This window comes from Cardiocondyla obscurior, linkage group LG12, assembly GCF_019399895.1.
Source record: "Cardiocondyla obscurior isolate alpha-2009 linkage group LG12, Cobs3.1, whole genome shotgun sequence".
In the NCBI taxonomy this organism is placed as follows: Eukaryota; Metazoa; Arthropoda; class Insecta; order Hymenoptera; family Formicidae; genus Cardiocondyla; species Cardiocondyla obscurior.
In genome coordinates, this window is record NC_091875.1 from 3,003,551 (window position 1) to 3,026,376 (window position 22,826).

Here is a 22,826-nt window from a genome sequence, read left to right on the forward strand (position 1 = left end):
CCATTATTATAAAAAAAAATTACAGTGATTTACCTTTTAATCGATTGCAACCATTCTTTGAACTGAGTATTTCCTTCAGGATTTATTTGAAAAGCAGCCCTTGCTGCACAAACTATACTAGCAAACTCCTCGTAATCCCCCGCTGTTAAATGATATAGTTTTTGATGCATGCACTGAATATACCTAAAATTAAAATGTACATGTTATTTTAAATTTAATGCAATGACTTAACTGACTTGATTCAACATATAAAAAAATTATACTAACATTTGTTGACATTTGTGTACTAGCGGAGCCAAACCGGATCTCAAATGCTGTACGATGAGTGCCGGATTGTTTCTAGCAAGATATTGAGCCGCTTCCAATGCAACATGATGAAGAACAAAAGGACTCACAATGCTATTTACAGCACAGATGCAGAGTTGATGCATATACTGCGTACCAAGCCGTTTTGCAACTCTGAGTAAGAACTTAACATCTTCTCCATAGGGCGGATTTCGTGCATATTTGGCTTGAGGTCGGTCATCATGTACTCTGCGAGCCAAAGTGTCTAACGCTAGCATACCTACACGATATGCAGCGATAAGAGTCCGTAATTGTTGCTGATTAAACGTCTGACTTTGTCTATGAACCTGCAATAAAAACACATTTTTAACAATTGTTCGTAGCTAAATATATTATATTACATTTTTGGAAAGTACCTGAGGCTGAGCTCTCACATTTGATATTATAGATTGTGTCTGGCTATTAACTATCACAGGTCCAGGTAAGCTGTTTTGTCCAGGAAGAGGGCCTGCAACGCCTGCTTGAACCTACGCCAAAATAGAATTATTTTTATTTTATTCTTAATTTAATTTAATTTAATTTAATTCTAATAAATTATATTTCTAATACATAAAGAACAAACTTAATTAAAAATAAATAATAAAATATTAATTAAAAATAAATAATTAATAAAAATAAATAAAAAAAAAAATTAAAAATAAATAATAAAATAATACTTACTGGTATAGGTTGTTGCATTGTGTACAAATGACGCGTTCCTGGCGTTGGCGGAGGTTGCGGTGTGTAATACGGTCCAGGAGGGGGTGGAGCAGCCGGAGCTGGATGATGCGGATGCGGTGTATGTTGAGGATGTCCAGGATGATGTGGAAATGGATGATACATTTGCATGTGCGGTGCGGGTGGTAGAGTAACCCTATGTGAAGGCATCGGACCACTGAACGTCGCGATAGAATGAGGATGTACAAAGCTATATGGATTCATAGCGTATGGCATGCCAACTCCTAGAAATATTATAATATAATATTAAAAAAATTAATTAATTATTCTGAAAAAAAAAGAAAAATCGTTAATTATACCTAAAGGCGCCAAAGTTGTAATCGTTGGATGAGTATAATGCTGGGGAGGAGGCTGCGTGCTCGTAACAACAACTGTCTGCGCCGGTCCAGGCATTATTTGAGTATTCGTTAAATCAACAGAAGGTCCTGGATCAACTAATAATACTCCATTGAGATCTAATTGTAGAGGATCATGAGGAATTTCATCCTGCTGATCTCCGCCAGGAGTTTGCTACAAGATAAAAACAAAGAAATGTAATATAATTAATAAATAATAAAAAAAAAAATAAATAATAATAATAAATAATTGAAAACAGTATATATATGTCACAAAATAATAATTTTCGTCGTTCAAACTTACCCGAAGATATAATTCGTACCAATATTTTGCTACTTGGAAAAGTACTTCTGGATAAACGCCTCCTCCTTTTGCGGTATGTTCCACTGTGACACAAGCTTTTTCTAACATTGCTTCACTCTGTTCTTTACACTGTAAAAAAAATTACATTTATAACAATTATTGTCTAAAAAATGTCATAAATTGTTTAAACGGATATTTTACTATATGTATATTATACTGTGCGTACCTGAGAAATAGCTCTCTGAATTTCATTAGGATTAAGCGCATGTGCATGCGGTAGGCAAGACAAAGCAAGCTCCGCTGCTGCTCTAACCATATTTGGATCGCTACCTCTCGAAGATTTATCAGCTATACTGACAGCTTCTGGTGGTGTTAAATGTCCTTCCCAGCTATCAATGAGAAACCAAATTGCGGGAGCTCCAATTTCCATTGCTTGACCAGTTATCCAGGACACATGGCTCGAGTATGTACGACTTAGCCAATTCGGGCTTACGCAATTATGGAGACCGAGAGCATATAAACCGAGTTGAAAAGCACACATATGAAGTGCTCTATGAGGACCATGATGATTTTGACTAGTAGATGGTTGAGTGAATAATGAAGTTGAACTAGTACCACCAGCTTTCGATAAGACAGTCTTAGCTAACTCGCACATGAAGTGTGCGCTTGCTTCTGATGGTTGATTGGGAATAGACGGATATAGTCTTTTGCTCTTATATCTAAAAAAAAAAAAAAAATAACAAACTTGAGTTGAAACGCATTATATATGTTATATATTTTTTTAATATTATATATAATATTTATATATATATAAATATTAATAAATAATTATGTATTAATATAATATTATTTTTATAAACTTACCGTGTTTCTTTAGTTCTAATAGGCACAGGTGGCTGCACTATTTGTGGTTGTATATTTAATGCACTCATACCACCCTCTAGTTCTGCGCTTGTACTACTATGAGGTCTGCTATTTGCGCCAATGATATTCTCACCGCCATTGTCAGTTCCAGTTAAAGGAGACGAACGTTCTTCGTCGTGAACAAATCGAGCCATCTAAAATTTTACAAGATATTATTATATGTTACAAATTTTTTAAGTTTAGCTTTATAAGAAATATCTTAAGTTCTTACTTCACTCTTTGTAGGTGGGTTAGAAGTATAATAACTACTGAGAATAGGTGATTTGATAAGTTGATGAACATCTCGATCCAGTAATTTATCCATTATTCTGGCCAATTTTACAGGATCGTCTTTATAATGCACGAGCAAAGTAATAGCCAAATCTCCTCTAAAATAAAATGATTACATATGCCGTTACATTAATGTATATATGTATACACACGAACACACGTTCGCGCGTATTTACTGATACTTTTTTACTACTAATACTCATTTACTAATATAAACGTTACCTCTGCCTACGAGTTCCTTCACAAAGAAGTGGATGATCCGCTTCGCTTACATTCGCCTTCAATCCCAAAACAGCTACAGCGGCATCAAATCCAAGATTCGGATCGATTTCTGCAGGTAGTTTCACTCCTAAAAATATTTCATATATTTCTATTTTGTGTTTTTTAAAAAAAATAAAATTATTTAAATATATAAATACAGTTAAATTAAATATTCATTAATAAAAGGTTTAAAATACATATTATTATTAAGAGAAAAATTTCGTACTTGGTACATCGAGTGCATCATATATGAAACTAGCCAACATAATAGGTAACAACGCGTGACCTCTTGATTTCATAACTCCATCTCTCAATTGTTCGGCCCTTTGTTTTATCATAGCTAATTCAGTCGGTCCCAAAGGAATTCTTTTTAGCAAACCTACCAATTCGCTTTCTTGATGAGCTAGTTTGACCTAATTAAGTTAAAAGTTATTATTAATCTTGTAAATAACATAGAATAAAATTAATTTTGTTCTATTAATCTCACTTCTAAAGGTTTTGTGTTTGCTGGTGGTCTCGCCATTTCTAAGCCAAAAAGACCCACGCGAAACGCCAGATTGTGATATTCTGGATTTTCAGCAAGTACCGTGCAGAGAAATCCACATTTAGCTAAAGTAGCTGACGCAAGACACGTTACCTGATGCGATGCTGGATTTACATGTTGCTGTAATATCAAAATTTTATTTAACACCTTATTTATTTTAATAATTTATCGCATAACTTTTATTTTTACAAAAAAATGTGTCGTAAGATTATATATACCCTTTTTCGTTTGTTCTTTACTGGTACCGGCGGTCCCTCAATCATAAGATCGGGAGGATTGGCCAAAAGTTCTTCAGCTAGCTGTACTCCAATAATACAAGCTTCTCTCGTATGACCATGAGCGTAAAGTCCTTCTGCCCGCGCGAATAAAATGTCCCAAGGATCTTCCGTTTTCTTTAAATTATTTAGAACTAAACTGGCATCTTGAGTAGTAGCAGTATGCATATTGCTTTTAGCATATTTACTCGGCAGGCTACTATTATTGGTAACAGCTTTTGGATCGTAGTAATAAACATTGTATTCGTCACCAGAAGGACTATCACTACTAGATGAGGAGCTCTCGTCTTTAAATGGTCTTCCAGCTTCTTTCTCTTGATCGGATTCTTGTTCGTTCTTAACACCGACCCCTTTGGGCACAGCCGCGCGCGATTTATCACGACACTCCGCAGTATTCATCCTACTGCGCTTAGAGTTCTCGCAAGCAGGTTTGTTATTACTACTATCACTACTATCACTATGTGTCTCGGACGAGGCGTTTGAGCGATGCTTGTCCGAGCCTTGAGCGTTCTTCATACTAACGTTACTGTTGGAAGATGACTCGCTACCAGCCCCTTCCTAAAATAATATCGTAACATTTGAGATTACGTCGTAAAATATATATTAATCGTGTGATAGATTTTAATGCAAAATAAAAAAATACAAACCTGCGAATCGGTATCGCCGCAATTATTTAATTGAGCACAACCTTGTCTGAGAACTTGAGACTCAGATATATCAGGAATGTCGGTGTCATTTTCACAGAAACCTTCGGAGCTGACGCTACTGCGATTTCCATCACCGCCTCCGCTTCTCGAACATAATGGAAATTCACGTGGATTCAGCCGTCGTCTGTCTAAATAACTAAACTCGACAAGACCAACGTTCAACGGCCGTCGGCCGTGGTGATGTGAAATTGGCGGTTGATAATTCAATACCGCTGAGCTGGAATTTACCTGAAAAATGTACATTCCTTGATTTTGTTCTTTCATTTTTTTTTTCTTTTTTTTTTAAGATACCAACCTGATTAACCTCCGTCCTTGTATCTCCGGCATGTCGGAAACAAGTAAAAGGACAGTGATACATAGGATTGTTCTCAGCAGTATATGTTATTCCAGGCAAGATGTATTCATCCCAATCAAGGTAGCAAGCTTCGAGTGCCGACTTAAATCCGGTAAAAACTGCGAGATCATGTTTTAAGGAATCCTTTTGCGAGCTGTTACTTCTGTTGTGCGAGTTGTGTGGCACAGAACTGCCGCGACACTTGGCGACCTGAGTACGATTAAATTCGTTAAAGCTGCATTTATCGAAGAAACAAATAAAGAGGCGAATGTAAAATGCTTACTTTATCTATGATCTTCAAGTGCCAAGCCATAAATTGAGCATGCAACATCTCACGCTCTGACGGCGATAAACCAGGATTTAAAGCGGCCAGTCGCCAGAGAACGACAATTTCGTCGCATAGAGACGAGCACGCGTGCTGAGAAGCGTGGACGTTGCTGTTCATATTATGCTTGCTGCCATATCCAGTGCCATTCAGTAATGCGACTTTGGTGTTAAACCACCAAACAAGAATCTGCTCGCAAGCCATACACTCTTCTGTAATTATCTCTAGCAGGGGTATGGCATTGCGATCATTTCTCTTAAACATTTCGCGCACGATAGAAAGAAGATTCCACATGCCTTCCGGCTCGCGACCTCTCAGTGGTCGTAGAAGCGACGCCCATTCTGAAGCAGCTGGAGGCGCGGTAGTACTTAAATAATTAACATCGCTGAAAAAATTAATGCAAAATAAATTATATTAAATTGTTACTGAAGCAAAGGCATTCGCGGATCAATTTATCGCTCCGTTATTCACCTGAAAACTATAGGAGCCGGGACACAAAATTTGATAAGAATCTTCTTGATGTTATCGTGTAATGTCTTCTCATCTAAGTACCAGGAGGTTTGATCATAAGCGGATGCTCCAGCGGTCGGATCTGGAGCTCCACAATAACTGTTAATAGCGCTTGGCTGGCTCGATAGCAACTCGTCTAGGAGTCGTTGAGCAGTGGGTAAAATCTGCTGAGGTAATTCACTGATGAGATATTGAGCGAACTTCTGGAGCTGTTCCCGATGTAATCGCGACAAGGATTCGCTAACCGGAGCCCTCAGACATACTTGTGTTGGCTGAAAAAATAGTGCGCAACAATTAAACAATCTGCTTTTTTACGTTAATCGAGAGAAAGAAGTGGAAAAGAGAGGATGCACAATTTATTCGCTACTGTACAACACATGTTATATAAACAACGTTAAAAAGAAAATATTAAAGAATTTTATTGCACTAATTATTTAGATTTTTCTCCATTCTTTTATTTCGACGTCAATCTTTCTGAAATTAATATGCTCATACCATGTGTATTCTGTGCAGACAAACAGCTACGACGTGCGCGCACCAATAGGCCGTTGAGGAGCAGGTACAATTACATGATGTAATCCTACGTCGATCAAAGGTTACAGCAACGTTGAACTGTGCTCTAACCCCGTTCGTTTGCGAATTTACACTGGCACTCAGATGAAATCCTGTAACAATTTAATATGTATGTTACAAAATGGTCAATAAAAAATTGATTAGGTTTTATAAAAATTGCCTGCGTACTTATACATTTTTACTGCATTATTCAATTTTTCATGAAAATTTATTATTTAATACTTATACAGCTAATTAATATTTAACTCATAAAAAAAGGAGATAAATTAACTTTTAAAAAGATAAAGTTCCATAAGGTTTTTCTTCTCTGCTACAGAAATATATCAACTTCAAAGGTTCTGATCCGGCGCATCTTACCGATTTGTAGAGGCTCCTTAACGGTCTTCGCGCGAAATAGATGTTCGCCGCGAAGAAATTCATCCGCGCTACCGTTCGCAAGACACGAATAAAGCCGTATGTCCTCTTCGTTGTCGGGAAAGCTCCAGAAAGCTATTCTCAGCTGAAGCTGCTCCGGTACCGGAGGATAGAAGTGCTCCACCAGCTCGAAGGGAATATGAGACGCGACGCATCGTGCCGCGAGCTCGCAGAGCGTCGGCACCGCTTGCTGCCCATCTGCAACCAAATAATAAATTATTGACCATAGCTACGAGAATTAACGTTGAGAAATTCATTTCGACTGTCACTCAGAAGTTTCGAAAAAAAAAAAAAAATTATACCGTCGGCGGCATCGCCTGTGACAAATGCAGCAACTTTCTCTGCCTTTTCATTCGCGTATGTTCGCTGCTGCACGGCCGAAGAATAATTGCGCAGCGTTCTTTTTCCGTCTCCGTTCACAATTACGACACGCACCGGACTCGTGCAGAAAAATAGTTCGTCGCTGAGCAGCGACAGCAATATTCTCTAATTATCGTCCCCCGTGTTCCTAACGAGGGTGCACGATTTCATGAGTTTGCGAGCTAGCGTGTATGATTTTTCCGAAAGGTAAGGTGGGCACCAACGCCTGAGAAAATAAGAGCTATCTTCTCGGAATACCGCCAGCTTTCTCAGGAATGCCCGCTAAGCATGAAATAATTATCAACGCATGCACGTGTCTCCGGAGACATTTCAGACATTATTTTTCCATTGCGAGACGAACGAAGTCGAACTAAATTATTCTTCCTGACTGTAATACTTGCATCCACAATTTTTCATTGCAAGTGACAAGCTCATAAGATCGTTAAAAAATCATTAAAATACTTTTCTTAATTAATATTTCTCGATTAAAAAAAAAATTGTTTTAAAATGATAGAAGAGTTATACGACATTCGTTCGTTTGTATCCTTGCCTGGTATCATAAAAAAAATATACGGCTTATATCTTATAGCGCGGTACATAATACTAATCTTATAAGTACTTATTCTTCAAGTTATTTTATGGTTCCATTGCTGAGGCAGCCAATGAAGGGTAAGTGGATTCGTCTCGTAATGCGGGCTCGAGAAAGGGCTTTTCTACCAAACTCCACGGTTGATTAAGTTCAGAAGCGCCAGGAATAACTCGGCTAATGCCGAAAGGAATCGTTCGTTAGCGATAATTGCAATTGATCGATGGCATCAATCATCGTTACCGCCCATCTCGCGTGAACTTGTATGAATGACGTTCTTATTTGCGCGGCTTCTACGATACATTACAAAGAGATACACGAGATGCTTAAGTAATTCGGTATCAAAGATAAATAACGTGAAAACTGTTCGACCTATCAATTAGGTTTTCTGGAAAAATCGTCTCTGTAATTTAATTAGATCGTAATATGTGCGCGGTTTAATTTTTCCAGCGCGACCGACACACATTTTCCACGGGATGTTGCTCGGCGCTTTATCGATCTTCGGATGGACGGCGGGAGGAGCTCAAGTTCGAGTTTCAAACAAGAGTGCCTACTGTCCCGGAAAGTAATGTCGCCGAATCGATAGTGGAAAACGCGACTCTTCGTTCTTCGCGGTAGACGCGAAGACGCCACGTATTCACGATCGACCTTAACGCCGAGAAGCGCGAGGCGCAAACGGGTGAGAAAGTGCCTCTCTTCGCCGTGCCGAAAATAATTCCACCGGGTTAATGAATGAACGCTCGTGCACGTCGTAGCTTTACGTGCCAAGCTCGCACGCGCTTTAGAAAATCCAACCGCGACGTCGGCGCGGAAACTCGCGCGCGATTCGCTGCGTGAAATTTTTTTAACGACGTGGCGTCGATGAGAAGGCGCTCGAATGAAAAGTACCACGCATTTTCCCCTCCCCCTTTGGCCCTTTATTCTCTCGCGCGGAAACCGTAACGAGCTTCGCGGTTTTCCCGCGCAATGTAATTTCCTTCAGTTTCAACGAACGCTACAACCGCCGTCGCTCGTCGAGAAATTCTCTCGGATGGCAGAGCCGGCGCCGAGAGCCGACAATTTGCAAAAATTTCCATTGCTCCGCGTTGCCTTTTTTTTTCCACGTGGAACTTGACCGATCGAACGGAAAAAGCGAGGCATTATCGAGTTGACGTCAATCAGATTGCAATTTAATTTAATAAAACGTTGCCGTACGTTAAATATTAAAATGGTTTTCGTTGAAAAAAGAAAAAAAAAAAAAAAGAGAGCGGAAAAGAAAAATAAAGCTGTTTTGATTTGCGGAATGAAAAATGTATCGATATTTTGTCGGCTAGTTATTTTTCACACCTCCGGGCGGTTGACTAAAGAACTTTTCAATAGTTATAAATGTTTCAGAGGCCAATCGAACTAAAATAACGAGCCTGGCTAGTAATAACGTCGAGACGAGTTTATTAAAATATATTTGTAAACGGCGAAATAAACATTTTGACTGTTTTCGAAAAGCGAGCGACACACTTGTTCCTCCCCCTCGAAAATCGGATCACCGACAATCAAAATTGAAATTCAATCAATAAAAATTGGATTTTCATTAATAATAGGCCGCAGCGCGGTAACGTCATTTCCGCCGGAATCGAGAGCACACGCGGAAACCTCTCGACTTCACTCGGATCTCCGCGTTTCATGGATGCGGCAAATAGGATCGGCGCGAAGTACGATAGGATAATCGAACTGTCGGGCTTAAGCAATCGCATTAAGCCACAGTACCACTGTCGCAGTAGGCAGCCTAATGCGATTGCTACTTAGAATTGCGGCTATCCGACGAGCCTTCGAGGTGCGATAATCATCGCGTCGCAATAAAGCGCGCATTCTACCGCGTCGTAGACAGTAATCTAGGAAGCGCGGTGGTCCCGCGATAAAAAGAACGGCCGCTAGCGCCTTTTTACGAAACGAGAATTCTTTCCAAGCGTGTTCCTTTTTAGATGTTCGAAAGCTCATGGGCTTTCACGTGCCAAACGTCGACCGGGGCTTATCTTCCGCGCAAATGATACTCGGACCGCGGGAGCAGCGCGTGGACCGCGCCGCGCTATCTTTTAAACTTCCCCGACACAATCCCGAATACTCGGCGAGCGGATAAAATTTGCATCTAATTCCGGATTCGCCTTATCCGCCTTGGCCATTACGCAGCACGGAGTTCGCACCGATTCGCAGTACTGCTGCGACACCCCCGGAAGAATATTTCTCCCCTTTATCTTCACCGACGGTATTCCGTCGGTCGGTTTTATACGGCTGAGCGCGGAATCATGTTGCCCGGATTCGTAAACGAATCGCCGCGGAATCTCCGCAGGCGGGGATTGTTATTTCGTCGGTTCAAACGGAGGGTGACTACGCGAAATGTTACGTTAACGTTTTCGAAAATATAACACACTCCGGGCGATCCAGACGCGCGAAGCGGGGCCGTCGTCTTTTTGTCGCGAAAAACGTGAGGGGAGATATCTGGATAAATGTCGCATCGCGGGTCTCGCGAGTCACGGGAAAATCCGCCGGCATACTAATCACATCCTTCGTATATAGCGCGCCTCTTATCGCCCCGGGACGGGATTCGCACGTCTCGCCCTTAAATCTTGTTCTACGACGAAACTTGCGAGGAACAAAAGTCCACCCGCGCCAAAATCGTGAACGATCGCCATGTAGCCGGTGAATATATTTCCAATCGCGCGACCAAAGTGTAGGTATTCTCCACGGAGGCGTACAAAAGTGGCTGCTGTACGGCGCAATTTGATTAACCACTCTCCGTTATAGTATTACCGATGGACATTGAATGCAAGTCGATGGGAGAAATCGCGAAGAGCAGAGCGACGCATTGATCAAAAAGGTGAAACGCATCGCGCTTCAAAGGATCAAACGGGGATTTATTTTCCAAGGGGGCGATTGTATTTCCCGCACAGCTCTTTTTGTCTTTTTTTTTTTTTTTTCGCGAGCATTTGACTGGTTGTGCCTCCGGTTATTTCTATTTTCCCGCGGACAAAGTAACGAACAGCACGGAAAAGTGATCGATCTAACAGTCGTTGTGCAGTCACGGGGACATCAAAGTGTCTCTTTATCGGCGTGTTGACCGGCGGAACAGGGTAACGGTTCGTTAACCGCCGTACGCGCCCATTTACCGCAAATTTTCAACTCGTTCTTCGCGAGGTTTCTCTTCGCGGTTGAAGAGAGCTCCGGCTCCTGATAAAAGATCGATAACGTCGTCTTCTGACGTGAGATCTTGCCGTAAAACGCGCGGTAAAAAGACCTAAATGGGAATTAAATCGATTTTTAAAGAGGTTCCCCCGGGAAACGCTGATATTCTCATTACTTAATAAACATGTCGAAAACTTCGCGTCATTCAAAGAGAATTTAGGAAAAGGAGTTCGCGGCTCGACGTAAATGCGGCTTCGATATAATAATTTATAACGCGACCGACCGTGCGCGCCTTTTGTTTCAACCCAAATTGAATAATGTACACGGACAATGAATAGAGAGAACAATAAGCGGGTATCTGAAATATTAAAGAATCGTAATTACCTCTCTATGGAAAATGAATTTAAAAATGTATCTATATCTCTCTCTCGGAGCGTACAAAAAAAAAAAAAAAAAAAAAAAAAACTAACGTCCAGAACATATGCTATATTTTCTGATAAGATTGTTTTATAGAATCTATTTGCGTATCGATCGCAGCGAACGCGGCTCGTAAGTATAATATTCGAATCAGCTCCGTGTTTGCGAAGGAGAAAATCGAATGAAGGGGGGAAGTTTTACGTTCGCCATAGAGGAAAGTCGGCCACGCGGATTTTCCAGCGGAGCTCGAACGTCGGGGCCCTCGGCGTACAAATTGGGAGGAAACTTTTCATGACGGAGCGACGCGAGAAACGGCGCGGCCGAAAAACTCGACCGATGCCGGCCTAAGCGGATTACACAACTTTCCGTCTTGATAAACTACAATTTAAGTTCGCGCGTCTCTCGTTACGCTCTCTCGTGCCGGGCGAGAGATCGGCAAAAGTACGCGTAAGAGGAAAGCAACGTGACGCAACGGAAGTCCCGTTTCGTAATCTTTTTTTTCTACCGCGCAATGAAACGCATTGCGAGGGCACCGCGTGACTTTCCTCGCAGCTCGCGCGCGTATGATGATTAACTAACTCTTCGTTAGTCGGTTGAATCACCGTGCGCCAGTGCCATACATCGAGAATGACGCGTTCATTATAAGCCATTGTGCGAGCCACGCGCTCGTCGATTCTACATCGATGAGTACGTGGAACAACAAATTGCTAAACGACCACGTTCGATTACGCCGCGCACTCCTGCGGATTAGAAATCTTTAACCGTGAACAAATTCCAACTCCGGATCCCTCGCTGCTCGCTTTAAACAACCCAGACCTAACGCCTTTGTCACTTAAATACCGAATGATTAATAATCGTCGAATATATTTCGTTGGCGCCGCAGGTCGTTAAAAAATAATGTGCCCGAACTTGCTTCATTTTTTAGAACCTCAACTCGCGAATTGTTCATCACTTGTAATTTTTTTTTTTTTTTTTTTTTTTTTTAATCAAACTTTACATTTTTATTAAATGTTAGGAAAAGTGTAAATGTAAAAGTGTTTTTCGCAAGAATATTGATCCGCCAGGTCCTGCGGATCAATAACAAAAATAATTGGATAGAGATATGAAAGATACGTTTAATGTTCAGGAGGCATTTAAGTGCCTCGGAGAGTTAACGCGCATTACCACCCTCGATCCATTTTATTCCGACTTTAATCCTTTTTTCAAATTCCACGACGGAGAGGAGAGACACTTTTCCTATTAAAACCACCAGCATTAACCGTTGTTTTCTCAACGAGAACCCGGGCTCCAGCACTTCCATCCATGCTCTCCTCATTTGCGTAATGCCCTCTTGTTCTCGCTCATTTTCGCTATGCGCGTAAGCATTTCCATACTTCCTGCTTTTGTTTCTTTTTTTTTTTTTTCGGCAGCAAAGCTTCGTCTTTCATGCTTCGACTTGCAACACAAGTTGATTATTTTCACCCTTTTTTATATAAACTAGAACAAACCATGCGTGCGCGCTATTTTTCAATACAATTAAATTTTTATTTTCCAAAAGAAAACCAATCCAAAAGATGTTTTGCTAAATTTAAAATAAAAGAAAAAAAACCTGGCTTATTCTAGTCTTGTATCTTAAAAAATTGGTGCGTTACGTATAAATTAGCTTTAGATTTAGATAATTTTACGCGCTTTAAAATTTATATATATAATAGATTAAATTTAAAGCGTGCAAAATTAATATCTTTTTATTTCTCCCTTTCTTACACGTTAATCGCATCGCTTAGCACGAAAAATGTCTGATTTTTTAAATAAAAAGATTCTTTTCTTGTCACAAGAGATTTGATTTTCTATCAAATTGCACAGAACTTTTGGCGGACTCTGTCAAGGCGATTCTTCTGGAAAATGGCTCGTTGTGATGAGCCTTTTGCGACGTCGCGTCGCCGGCATCAAAAAAGATTTATCCATTCGCGTGACCAGGATTTGCCGGGACACACCGGTCTTTTTCATAGCGATGGTGAACGATAAAACATGCCGCACCCACGAGCTACGCCTCCGCGAGTCGTTCCTGCCTGGAAAACGTTGCTTACGGGAATAAAAGAGCCGTGCATTATTCAGCGGACGCGCATTTAGCGGAGCATGTTAAACTCGGCTCGATCTGCCTAGCATTTTACGCCCGGAGATGCTTTTCGCGAGACCTCGCCCCGGAACCGCGTCTACAAATCGCGCGAGATAATGCAAGTTGACGAGCCGCACGTAGGGAACGTCACCGGCTCCTAAGGAACAACTCTTCTTTATCTTTCAAGCGTCCGAGGAAAAACTTTTATCGACGTCGACGGTTTAACGTGTCTGCCTGAAACGTGCGTTGGAAATCGTTACGGAAGCAAACGCAAAAATTTAATTATCCGTCAATTTTATTATATTAAAAGCGCTTCCGAATTCACGTGAAAAAGAAAGAGAGCGAGAGAGAGAAAAAAAAAAACAACAGTAAATTAAATCTACTGTGACAACAAAAATCTTGCAAATTTCACTGTGCTAAATTGATTTATCATAACAGGTACGTGTTGACCGTGTAAATAAATTGTTCCTCCCTTCCTCCCCCGTATAACAGTTACAAATTTCAAACAAATAATATTTCGAAAACAATTTAAAGCTATCGACCGGTGTTTGTCATATTGTAGTAGCGCGTTTTACGCACTACTTCCCGCGGGAACGCACGAACGAAAATCGATAATCGCACGCCGTCCCGTTAATTTCCACCTAAAATAACGGCGCTCTTACGCTTTGTTTCCCAGCTAACAATGCCTTTCCTCGCGCGGCTTTCCCAGCTGGCAGTGCGCGGGTCTTCCCTCTCCTCGTGAAGCCCTCCCGCGAGATATATTACAAAGTTGCTTCTCATAAAAGTCGAAGCAGCTGCGCGTTTAGATTGTTTTAGAATGAGGTTCAGAAGCGCGATCTCGCGCTGTACGTATTTTGAGAGCAATCCTATTTCACAACTCTTATGATCTCGCTCGGTGGGTGCCTCACGTTAAATAAAAAAAATATAAATAAAAAAAAAGAAAGAAAAAAAAGGAATTAAATTAAAAAAAAAAAAAAGAAAAAATTAACTATTTTATTTTGAGCACGGCTCGTAATAGATTTCACTCGCCTACGATATCGCGAATCTATCGTGGCGCTATATAGTTCAGATTAGATTAATGATGACGCATCAGATAAGGCGATATTTAAATAGCGTATCAGAAGGTAAATAAATTGGAAGAAATGTACGCGTAGCTGCAAATCCGATTATCTCGGCGCATTTGCGTAGTGCAATTGCTCCCGTTATCAAAGACACCGGGTATTTCTTGCGATACTTCCCGTCTTTAGGAACAAGGGCTTTTACGCTCTTCGAGATGACGGCAGCGTGCATGAACTATTATTACAAAGGATCCTCGTAGGAAACAAACGCTCGACTGCCGGCGTTCTCTCATCCTCTGAGCGACGCTAATGAAATACCTTACAAATGCCAGGAATTTCAGACAGTATTGAGTAGCTTAATTAAAATCGTTTTTGCAGCATAGCGATCGTGACTTCGCAAGTATGAGCTAATGATGAATGCGACAATAAAATCGCTTGTCGCGAAATATACAAAAATGCGGCCGAGCTTCGGAGGGCCCGCGCGGCGTAACGAGCGAGCCGGGGAAAGCGCGCGACGTGCGGTAATGCGCTCTGAAATAAATATTGCACGCGGAATTGCAACGCGCGTACGTGGTCATCCGAAACTCTCGCGTTTCACGTAGCGGCGGGCCGAAATGAAGCGCGACGGGAAGGCGAATGGAATCGAAATGCGTGTCGACAGCGCGCGGGATATCGCCGCGCCTTTCAACGGGTATCGACGCGATACGAAGCGACAAAAGGGTCTTTTTACTTCCCCGCAATCGCGATTGACATTTTTACTCTACCCCGTTACTTCCAGTCGTGAATTTCCAGAACGCCTCCCCGAGAGGGGATCTCCCTGAAAATGAATTTCGCGTAGCGCAACGTCGGTGCATCGACCTCGACGATCGATATTCGCCGGCGGCCCGAAAAACGGCGCGGAGGACGTATGAAAAGGGGCACCCGCGAGAGAGATTTCAATTTTTATCTTCGCCCCATAAAAATTGTTTATTCCTCTGCCGGTCCCCGTTGCCGCGTGAGAACTGTCTGCTGCGGATAATATACGCGAGCGACGTTCGGCATGCATCCTTCTATCTCCGGTACTGCGCCATCGTATCCACGTCGTCGATGAGCTCGCGCGAGAAAGCAAATGCGAAAGAATTTATCGTCCAATAATAAACGCGTAAAGTTGAATAATCTCGCTTTAGGACGGTGTTTTATTAGCTCATAACGCTCCTCGAATTGTAAAATATTGTTCTCGTGCATGCACACGTCAGGCGACTCTTGATTAAATTATCGACAGTTCGCTATATAGTTGCAGACGGAAATTTAAAGGGCATATCGTTCTAACGTATTGTATGGCTTTCGGATCCTCGCGGACTAAGTTATAAATCTTATTTTTTTATAGATTATCTCACACCCTGGGATTTTTCGCGGATTGCCCCGATGGTGGTACTTCCGGCAGAGAAGCGGCAGCTTTCCGTAGTTGAGCGTAATATCACCCGGCGACGTATCCCGTCCTCTCCATCGACCAAAATGTTCTCGTCGATTTTTATCGAGGCCTCGGTGACGGCGGTATTGAATTTGCGGTCGAGCGAGATGGCTCTTCCGGACCGGAAGTAGATTCACCGAGCATTATGGAAATAAAACGGGGTCGTTTTGGAAAGCAATGGTTGTCGATAAAATTGATTTTCGAAGTGTTTGCTCGAAAAGGTCAATGGCCATTTTCTCTGTAAAGCGAGTTTCGTTAATGCGACAACATGAATTTCTGAATTTGCCATTCGTCGGATATAATCTTTTTAATAACGTCCCTAGGAGGTTCAAAACCGTTCAATCAGTTTTGAATTGAAAATATGTAGATGAGATAAAATTGGAAAAAAATGGTTGATAAATAAGATAGTCCAAAAATTAAATTGACGGTGTGACCTAATCTAAATTAAAAAATTAAATTGTATCTTTATTTATTTCCTAAAATCCTACGACATTTCGTAATTACTATCAATCTACTCGCGCAGTTTCGCTTCGAATATTACGGTTTATCATTAAAATGTCAAAGTTAAATGTTGTACAGAAAAAAAAAAAAAAAAAAAAAAGAAAAAACGGAAGAATGTAATATAATCGCGTGCTATGGCGATTGTGCAGCGGCGAAGACTCGAAGATGTGTACAGAGGACCTTTCTGGCGCAGCCTTCTACTCATATTTCAGAATCCCTTTCTGTCGTTGCATCCTGAAAAAGGTCGCCCACCCTCGCCACGCGAAAACGAGGACAAAGAGCCATTTTGCCGTAATGCGATACGTCACGTTGCCATACGTAAGGCTATTTTGTGTAGCCGATTTAATCCCGCGTGAAGATCTCTCTCCGTTGCCCAGAGATCATCTTGACGAACGGCGCGTAAAACTAGTGGGATGAGTTTCAGTGTATTTGTCATAAACCGCCTTCGTCGTTATTTATACAAAAAGAAATTAATTAAAAAAAAGCCACGTGGATTATTTTTTAAATTGTTTTATACCGCCATTTAACAATGTTTTTTTTAATTATTTTTTTTTTTTATATAAAGAACAGAAGTTTAATCGAAATTTGATTAAGAACCGCCATCGAGGCCTCATCAGTTTTAAAAAGGTAAGCACTGCCTTCAGAAGCTACCCACCGATGATTGTGAAACTTATCGATCATATCTGTCGCATTAATCAAGCTGCACAATGGCGGCATGCATTCGCGTACGGAGAGCTCCCGTAAAATCATACCGCCGGCAGAATCCGCATCTCGCTTCGCCTCGAGCAGAACCGATTTCATTAATCTTCTTACATCAATGCGATGCCTCTCATCTCCGTTCGCCGAGAACGTACCGCGGCGGCTCCTATGCATTTAGGTCATTACGTATCTATACAAAAGCCTCTCGCCGGTGTATGCAAATCTCTCAATGGCAATGATCAACCATTAAGCCAATTTCGTCGGTGCATGATATCGATACGAGAAATGCACTTCGTCTCGAAATAAAACGTTATCGGATAGTCCGAAATGTCTTGGTTGATCGGCAAAAGGCGCGGACATTTTCTGAAGGCTGAAATTTACGTAGACAAAGACACGTCCACACCCTGCGATAGAATGGACGATTCCCTTAGCCGGAGGGTGGCCATTGATATGAAATATAGCTCGTCGTGATATACATATATGTGAAATTTCACGTTTACCCGTTCCATAAATTTGTAGCTTATCTTAATTATTCCTGCCAGTTTCCGTTTTATTTTAACTATTTTCTATTCAAAACTGATATCTTGAACTTGAGGGAGTATAAAAAAAAGTTACGCCCAACGTTAGTCCGGTTCTACATACACATATGTATACATGTACCTACATCTGAGCGAGCATCTGAGATATATACAGCGTAGTTACTCGAGGTGGACGAAACACGATACATTATTACCACTGCTCGACATTTGTCTTCGTCAGGACAATCTCACAATTACGAAACGCATGTCAGGCGAATACGAGTCCTGGGACTCTCATTTTCACAAATTCTGCTCAGTTGCGATGTGTGACATTTTCGCGAAAGTACACTTTCACCGCGCGCACGAATAAACTGGAAATATTCTTGGAAATACGGTTGAAAGCTCGAGCTTGCAGCTCGCGTTTGCAAAATTGTTCGTTGAAAAAAAATGCGAACATTAAAATACCGATTGTTGTCGGCTGCCGTAAAATATGAAAACGCACGGCGGGACGTGATCGTTAATTGTAAAATAAAATTTTTTTTTAATATAATAAAATACGATGTGATTTTCCTAAATGCAAAATCGACGATCTGAACATTTAACACGTATATCAAATATGTATATTAAATATCTCTGAACGCGTGGAAAATATTTTCCCCGTGCTTTCGAAGCACAAAGTGCAAAATTGCTTGATATCGGAAATACCAGATACTTCATCTCGGTGCATGACGAGAGAAAAAAAAAAAAAGGGGGAAAAAAAGCAGAATGCTGACGGGGTCTTTTTCTCTATATCCCTCGCTCAAACTCTTTTGGCTAACCTATTCATCATTTTTCGTCATTTCTCTCTTAAATCTCTTATCAAATAAATCTAACGATTTTCTCTTTAGAAAAAAAAAAAAAAGTATAATATTTCTCGAAAACAACTATCTGTGATTTAAAAAAACGATTTCTGCGTTTATTAAAATATAATTCAAGCGAGTGTTTCTGAATAATTATTGAAACATTGGCTTCGGGCATTATCGCGCCGACGTCGCCGAATTTTTAATCCACACTTCATCGATTCATGAGAATTTATGCAGCTGAGCGCGTAATTAGAACCACGTCGTGTTTTGTGAGCGCAGACCCGGTTCGAACAGAACGCGACGCATGCACATGCGGTTTATACGCAAAATTCCTGACTTTAATTATACGTCGCACATGCAGTTTCCGGCGGCAAACGGCCGCGTCGCGCGACCGCAAGCGAAATTACGTCGTCTCGCGTGTCTTCGTGCGAGGCTGCACTCGCATATCCGACGGAAGATCGCGACCGACGTCCTCCTTTCCTCGGAGGAGCACGCGCGTATTTTTTTATATCGCGATAAAAGTGCGAATCCCAGACGTGGCGAATCGATATCCTTCCTATCCGATACACGATCGTATTGTCGGAGGGGTACGTGCAGTCGCGCGTCAACAGGAAGTGTCGTCTCTCGGCAAACATTCAGCCGCGCGGAGAAACTCGACCGCGTGCTCGCAGCGCGAGGGAACAAAACTTTACGGCGCCGCCACCGCGAAATGAAGACCCCGGAAGAGGTAACTTTCGTACGCGAATCGTCGGATTCCGGTATGCCGGAATCCAGGCAAATCGAGGACACGGTACGGTATATCCGGGTCCCGAGAATAAAATAAAAAAAGGGATCCTCAATTTTCTTCACAGACGTCACGTGCGAAATTGACGCTCAGTCTTTTCGCAGCTTGCGCCGAAGTAACGAGAGCGACGAGATTTCCGAATGGAAAGTCTCGAGTAGTATCGAAGCTTTTTCCGGTTTTTCAGAGGATACGCGGGCGCCGATTCCAACGTTCCGAACGGGAAACGAGTGCCTTAAATATGAAACGCTCACACGCGAGCCGGGCTGGATAACGGCCCGTCTGCGCGAAAAGTGGCTGCTATTTCCGGCGGGATTACCTGTCAGGATAATCTGGAAGTAAAATCTTGCAAAGTCTATTGGCGCGCGGAAAGTCTATCCAGGAAAAAGTGGCCGTATGCGCATGCATAATGTTAATAAATAAACGCGAAAGTAAAACGGTACGTATCAAATAAAGATCGGTGAATCCCTAAATTTATTCATTGACGAAAATGAATATTCATCTCGTTTAATTTCGAGATTAATAACAACGCGAGTACCCGACTCGAACTAACAGAAACGTCGTAACTATCCGCGACGGCTAATGAAAAATCAACAAATTTCGTTTAAACATCGTTTCATGCGGCACGAAGCAGAGGACGAGCGGACGTTCGTCCGCGAGTCCATGTGGTACAGTCGCCGTTAGGTGCACAAGAGACCTGTCACTTTTTTTTTTTTTTTTCCACTTCCCGCTAAGGTGGTGATCTTTAAATGGACTCTGCGGCCGGACCACGCGTCGCTCTGCACACGTGTGCGTGTCGGCGTTTGTGAAAACACCGGATCGCCTGGCGCAGGTCATCCACCGTCTGTCGCCGAGAAGCCCTTTGTTGCGCCCGAGCGCGACTAGTCAAACTGGAAGAAGGCGTTCTACGAACCGGCGGCATTCCTCCTCGGCAGACGCGGATAATTTCGCACCTTGCGCGGACAATCGCGGGGTACGAGAAAGGAGACGAGGAAGCCCGGCGATATAAATAGATTTCGCCGACCGAAAGTTACCCGCGTCGCCGTCAAGCGTAAATCGCGCGAAATAAAATTCCACTTCGGTTTACGGGCGCGGGGTTTGTGAAAAATCGATCGCAGCGTAAACGGGGTCGACGCTGGTTTATCGGGGATGAATTATCCGCGGATCCCCCGCCGATAGTTGCGTAAGCATCGAAGCTCCAAATTGTCGGAGCCGCGGCGACCATTTCGCGGTAATTGGATCACGCGCGGATCATCGGCGGCGCAAATGGAAACATCCTTTTTAAATGAGACGTCGGCGATCCCGTCAAATTTTTCCGGCAAGCGTAACCCTTCACCGCCTATCGATCTTCTGACCACGTTATTTCACGGAAAGTTTGCCCCCCCCCCTCCTTCTTTGCGCAAACGGCTCCTTGTCAGTCACGGTTGTTGTCTTTTCTATCGACAATTTACGTAGGGAGATTTTGCGACAGGAGGATAACGATCCTTCAAGCGATAATGCCGACGGTGACGTCGCACGGCGGAAATGCGGGAAGTTCAACGACCTCGTTATCCCTAGCCCGCGCTAAATAAGCTTCGGAGGCATTTTCACGCGACGTGCATTATGACGTTTGTGCAATTACGCTCATAATAACAATATTAGTTTTCTCCATGGGGGACTCGTTTCGCGGCGATTAACGCCGGCAACGTAATAATATAATACGCAAAGGTAAATCTTAAACGAAGAGCCGGTCTCTTGAAAAACGCCGGCAACGATTAACCTTATACATGTATATATTATTATACATAAGAAGGATAAGAAGATAATTTATCTTCGCGAAAGGAAGTTTTAACCCGACTCCCCCGATATCGGCTTGCTTAACGATCCCATCAAAGCGAAGGCTTGAAAGTTAATTTCGGAAAAGAAAAATATGCTTTCGGCCTGGAAAGCAAAACGTTTTGCACCTGGAGCGTAAGTGCAACCTTGCCTCGACAGCCGGCGGGGAATAGGCCTGATCGCCGGATCGGCCGTTGCACCTGTCAAGATATGTTATTTAATTCCACCGTTCCAGTTTCGTCGCGCGCTTGCTTTCGCTGGCGACACCGAGAAGCGCGCGTAATCGGCGAGAGACCGTTCATCGTGTATCCGATGCATCTTTGCTGGCTCTCCATCGGTTTGTGCTACGCGAAGACTTGTCGCGACGAAAGCGTCGCCGTGAAAATTCGAGAAGCTATTGCCCAAATTATTCTACCGTGCTCTTCTTTTATTTTATTTTTTTTTTCTTCTCCTGAATAATAATGTTCTTCATCGCGGAATCCTAGCTTTTAACGTCCCGCGAGATTCCGACGCCGGTGAGCATGACAATACATTGAATTTCCATACGGTACGACGTTGTAAGTCAAACCGAATTGCATCGGATTCCCAGGACGAATTCCTAAGAGCCGAGAGCAGGAGCCGGAACGGGCGACGACTCGCCTCGGGGACGCGGGAATTAATTTGCGGCTTGGGCCCGGGCGCTCTGCTCTCGCTCGTCTAACTCCCGGGTAACTATCGCGTGCGGATATGCGAGGTTCGATGTGTGGCACAACTCGCAACTCCAGCAGAGCCTACTCGTATTAACGCGCCAGGATAGAATTTGCTAACTGCGAATCGTTTCGTACATACCTTCGCGACCCGCGAGGATCGATACGGTCGTCATGACAACGCGGTTCCTCTCTCTCTCTCTCTCTCTCTCTCTCTCTCTCTCTCTCTCTCTCTCTCTCTCTCTCTCTCTCTCTCTCTCTCTCTCTCTCTCTCTCTCTCTCTCTCTCTTTCTCTCTCTGCCTCTCTCATTCTCTCGCTCGCTATCTTTCTCTTACTGTAGGGATACAGATACTGGGATACATCTCAATATGAGCGTACTCTCTTTCTCTTTTCCTCTCTTCAACTGCGCCAACCACTTTTCTACTTTATTCGCTCTTTCGTCTCCCCTCGGCTCCGACTCTTTGTCTCCTCGCTAACTTTTCGTCCAATTCAGTTTGCACCGGTGTATTTTTTCCCTCCTCTCGCCCTATTTCCTTCTCGCGAATAGTAATTATTGAGATTGCGAAAGGGAGACCGTCGGTCTTTCGGAAAAGGAAAAGAGCGACGAGCAAAGAACGGCCGCGACTCGAACGAGGTCCGTAAACCCGCGGAGCGCGTCGCGCCCGCGTTTTTCGCGATTGCTTCCCCTTTGGCGGGGACCACTTTCTCAAAGCGGGTCGGGTGGATTCGCGAGATAAGTGATGTCAATTTTCTCGCGCTCGCGCGAGAAATCGCGACGACGCGGCCGACAGAGATGGCATATTAATCATCTTCCACGACGGCATGACGTATACCGCGAGTACCCTGCGAGATACACTCCGCAGGAATAATTTAAATATACACATCTGGAGTGCCACCCCCGCCGCAGCCCATTATTCGGCTTACTACTGCCGATATTGCTCGCGCGGATGCAATCTTGTTAACTTGGGCCAGCCGTAAAACTTGCGCGCGCGTACGAAGGATGTGTTGCGTTCAGACGCGAGA

General features: G+C 42.8%; 2 protein-coding genes across 2 annotated transcripts in view; both read right to left on the bottom strand.

The window, feature by feature from the left end:
* LOC139107185 (vitellogenin-3-like) overlaps positions 1 to 22,826 on the bottom strand; it is an 85,830-nt gene that overhangs the window by 25,966 nt on the left and 37,038 nt on the right. The gene's annotated exons all lie outside the window — the stretch shown is intronic.
* The window catches only part of Dora (zinc finger SWIM domain-containing dorado), a gene marked incomplete at its 5' end in the record, with an annotated part of 41,317 nt that overhangs the window by 2,263 nt on the left and 16,228 nt on the right, over positions 1 to 22,826 (bottom strand). Inside the window, 19 exons of the mRNA XM_070664235.1 lie at positions 34 to 183; positions 268 to 632; positions 702 to 812; positions 1,006 to 1,286; positions 1,362 to 1,572; positions 1,702 to 1,830; positions 1,928 to 2,420; positions 2,566 to 2,759; positions 2,837 to 2,993; positions 3,118 to 3,244; positions 3,383 to 3,569; positions 3,644 to 3,820; positions 3,919 to 4,533; positions 4,623 to 4,910; positions 4,978 to 5,226; positions 5,300 to 5,726; positions 5,813 to 6,123; positions 6,347 to 6,516; positions 6,782 to 7,036. Coding sequence (XP_070520336.1) covers positions 34 to 183; positions 268 to 632; positions 702 to 812; positions 1,006 to 1,286; positions 1,362 to 1,572; positions 1,702 to 1,830; positions 1,928 to 2,420; positions 2,566 to 2,759; positions 2,837 to 2,993; positions 3,118 to 3,244; positions 3,383 to 3,569; positions 3,644 to 3,820; positions 3,919 to 4,533; positions 4,623 to 4,910; positions 4,978 to 5,226; positions 5,300 to 5,726; positions 5,813 to 6,123; positions 6,347 to 6,516; positions 6,782 to 7,036 — 4,897 coding nt within the window. The remainder of the gene's footprint in view (positions 1 to 33; positions 184 to 267; positions 633 to 701; positions 813 to 1,005; positions 1,287 to 1,361; positions 1,573 to 1,701; positions 1,831 to 1,927; positions 2,421 to 2,565; positions 2,760 to 2,836; positions 2,994 to 3,117; positions 3,245 to 3,382; positions 3,570 to 3,643; positions 3,821 to 3,918; positions 4,534 to 4,622; positions 4,911 to 4,977; positions 5,227 to 5,299; positions 5,727 to 5,812; positions 6,124 to 6,346; positions 6,517 to 6,781; positions 7,037 to 22,826) is intronic.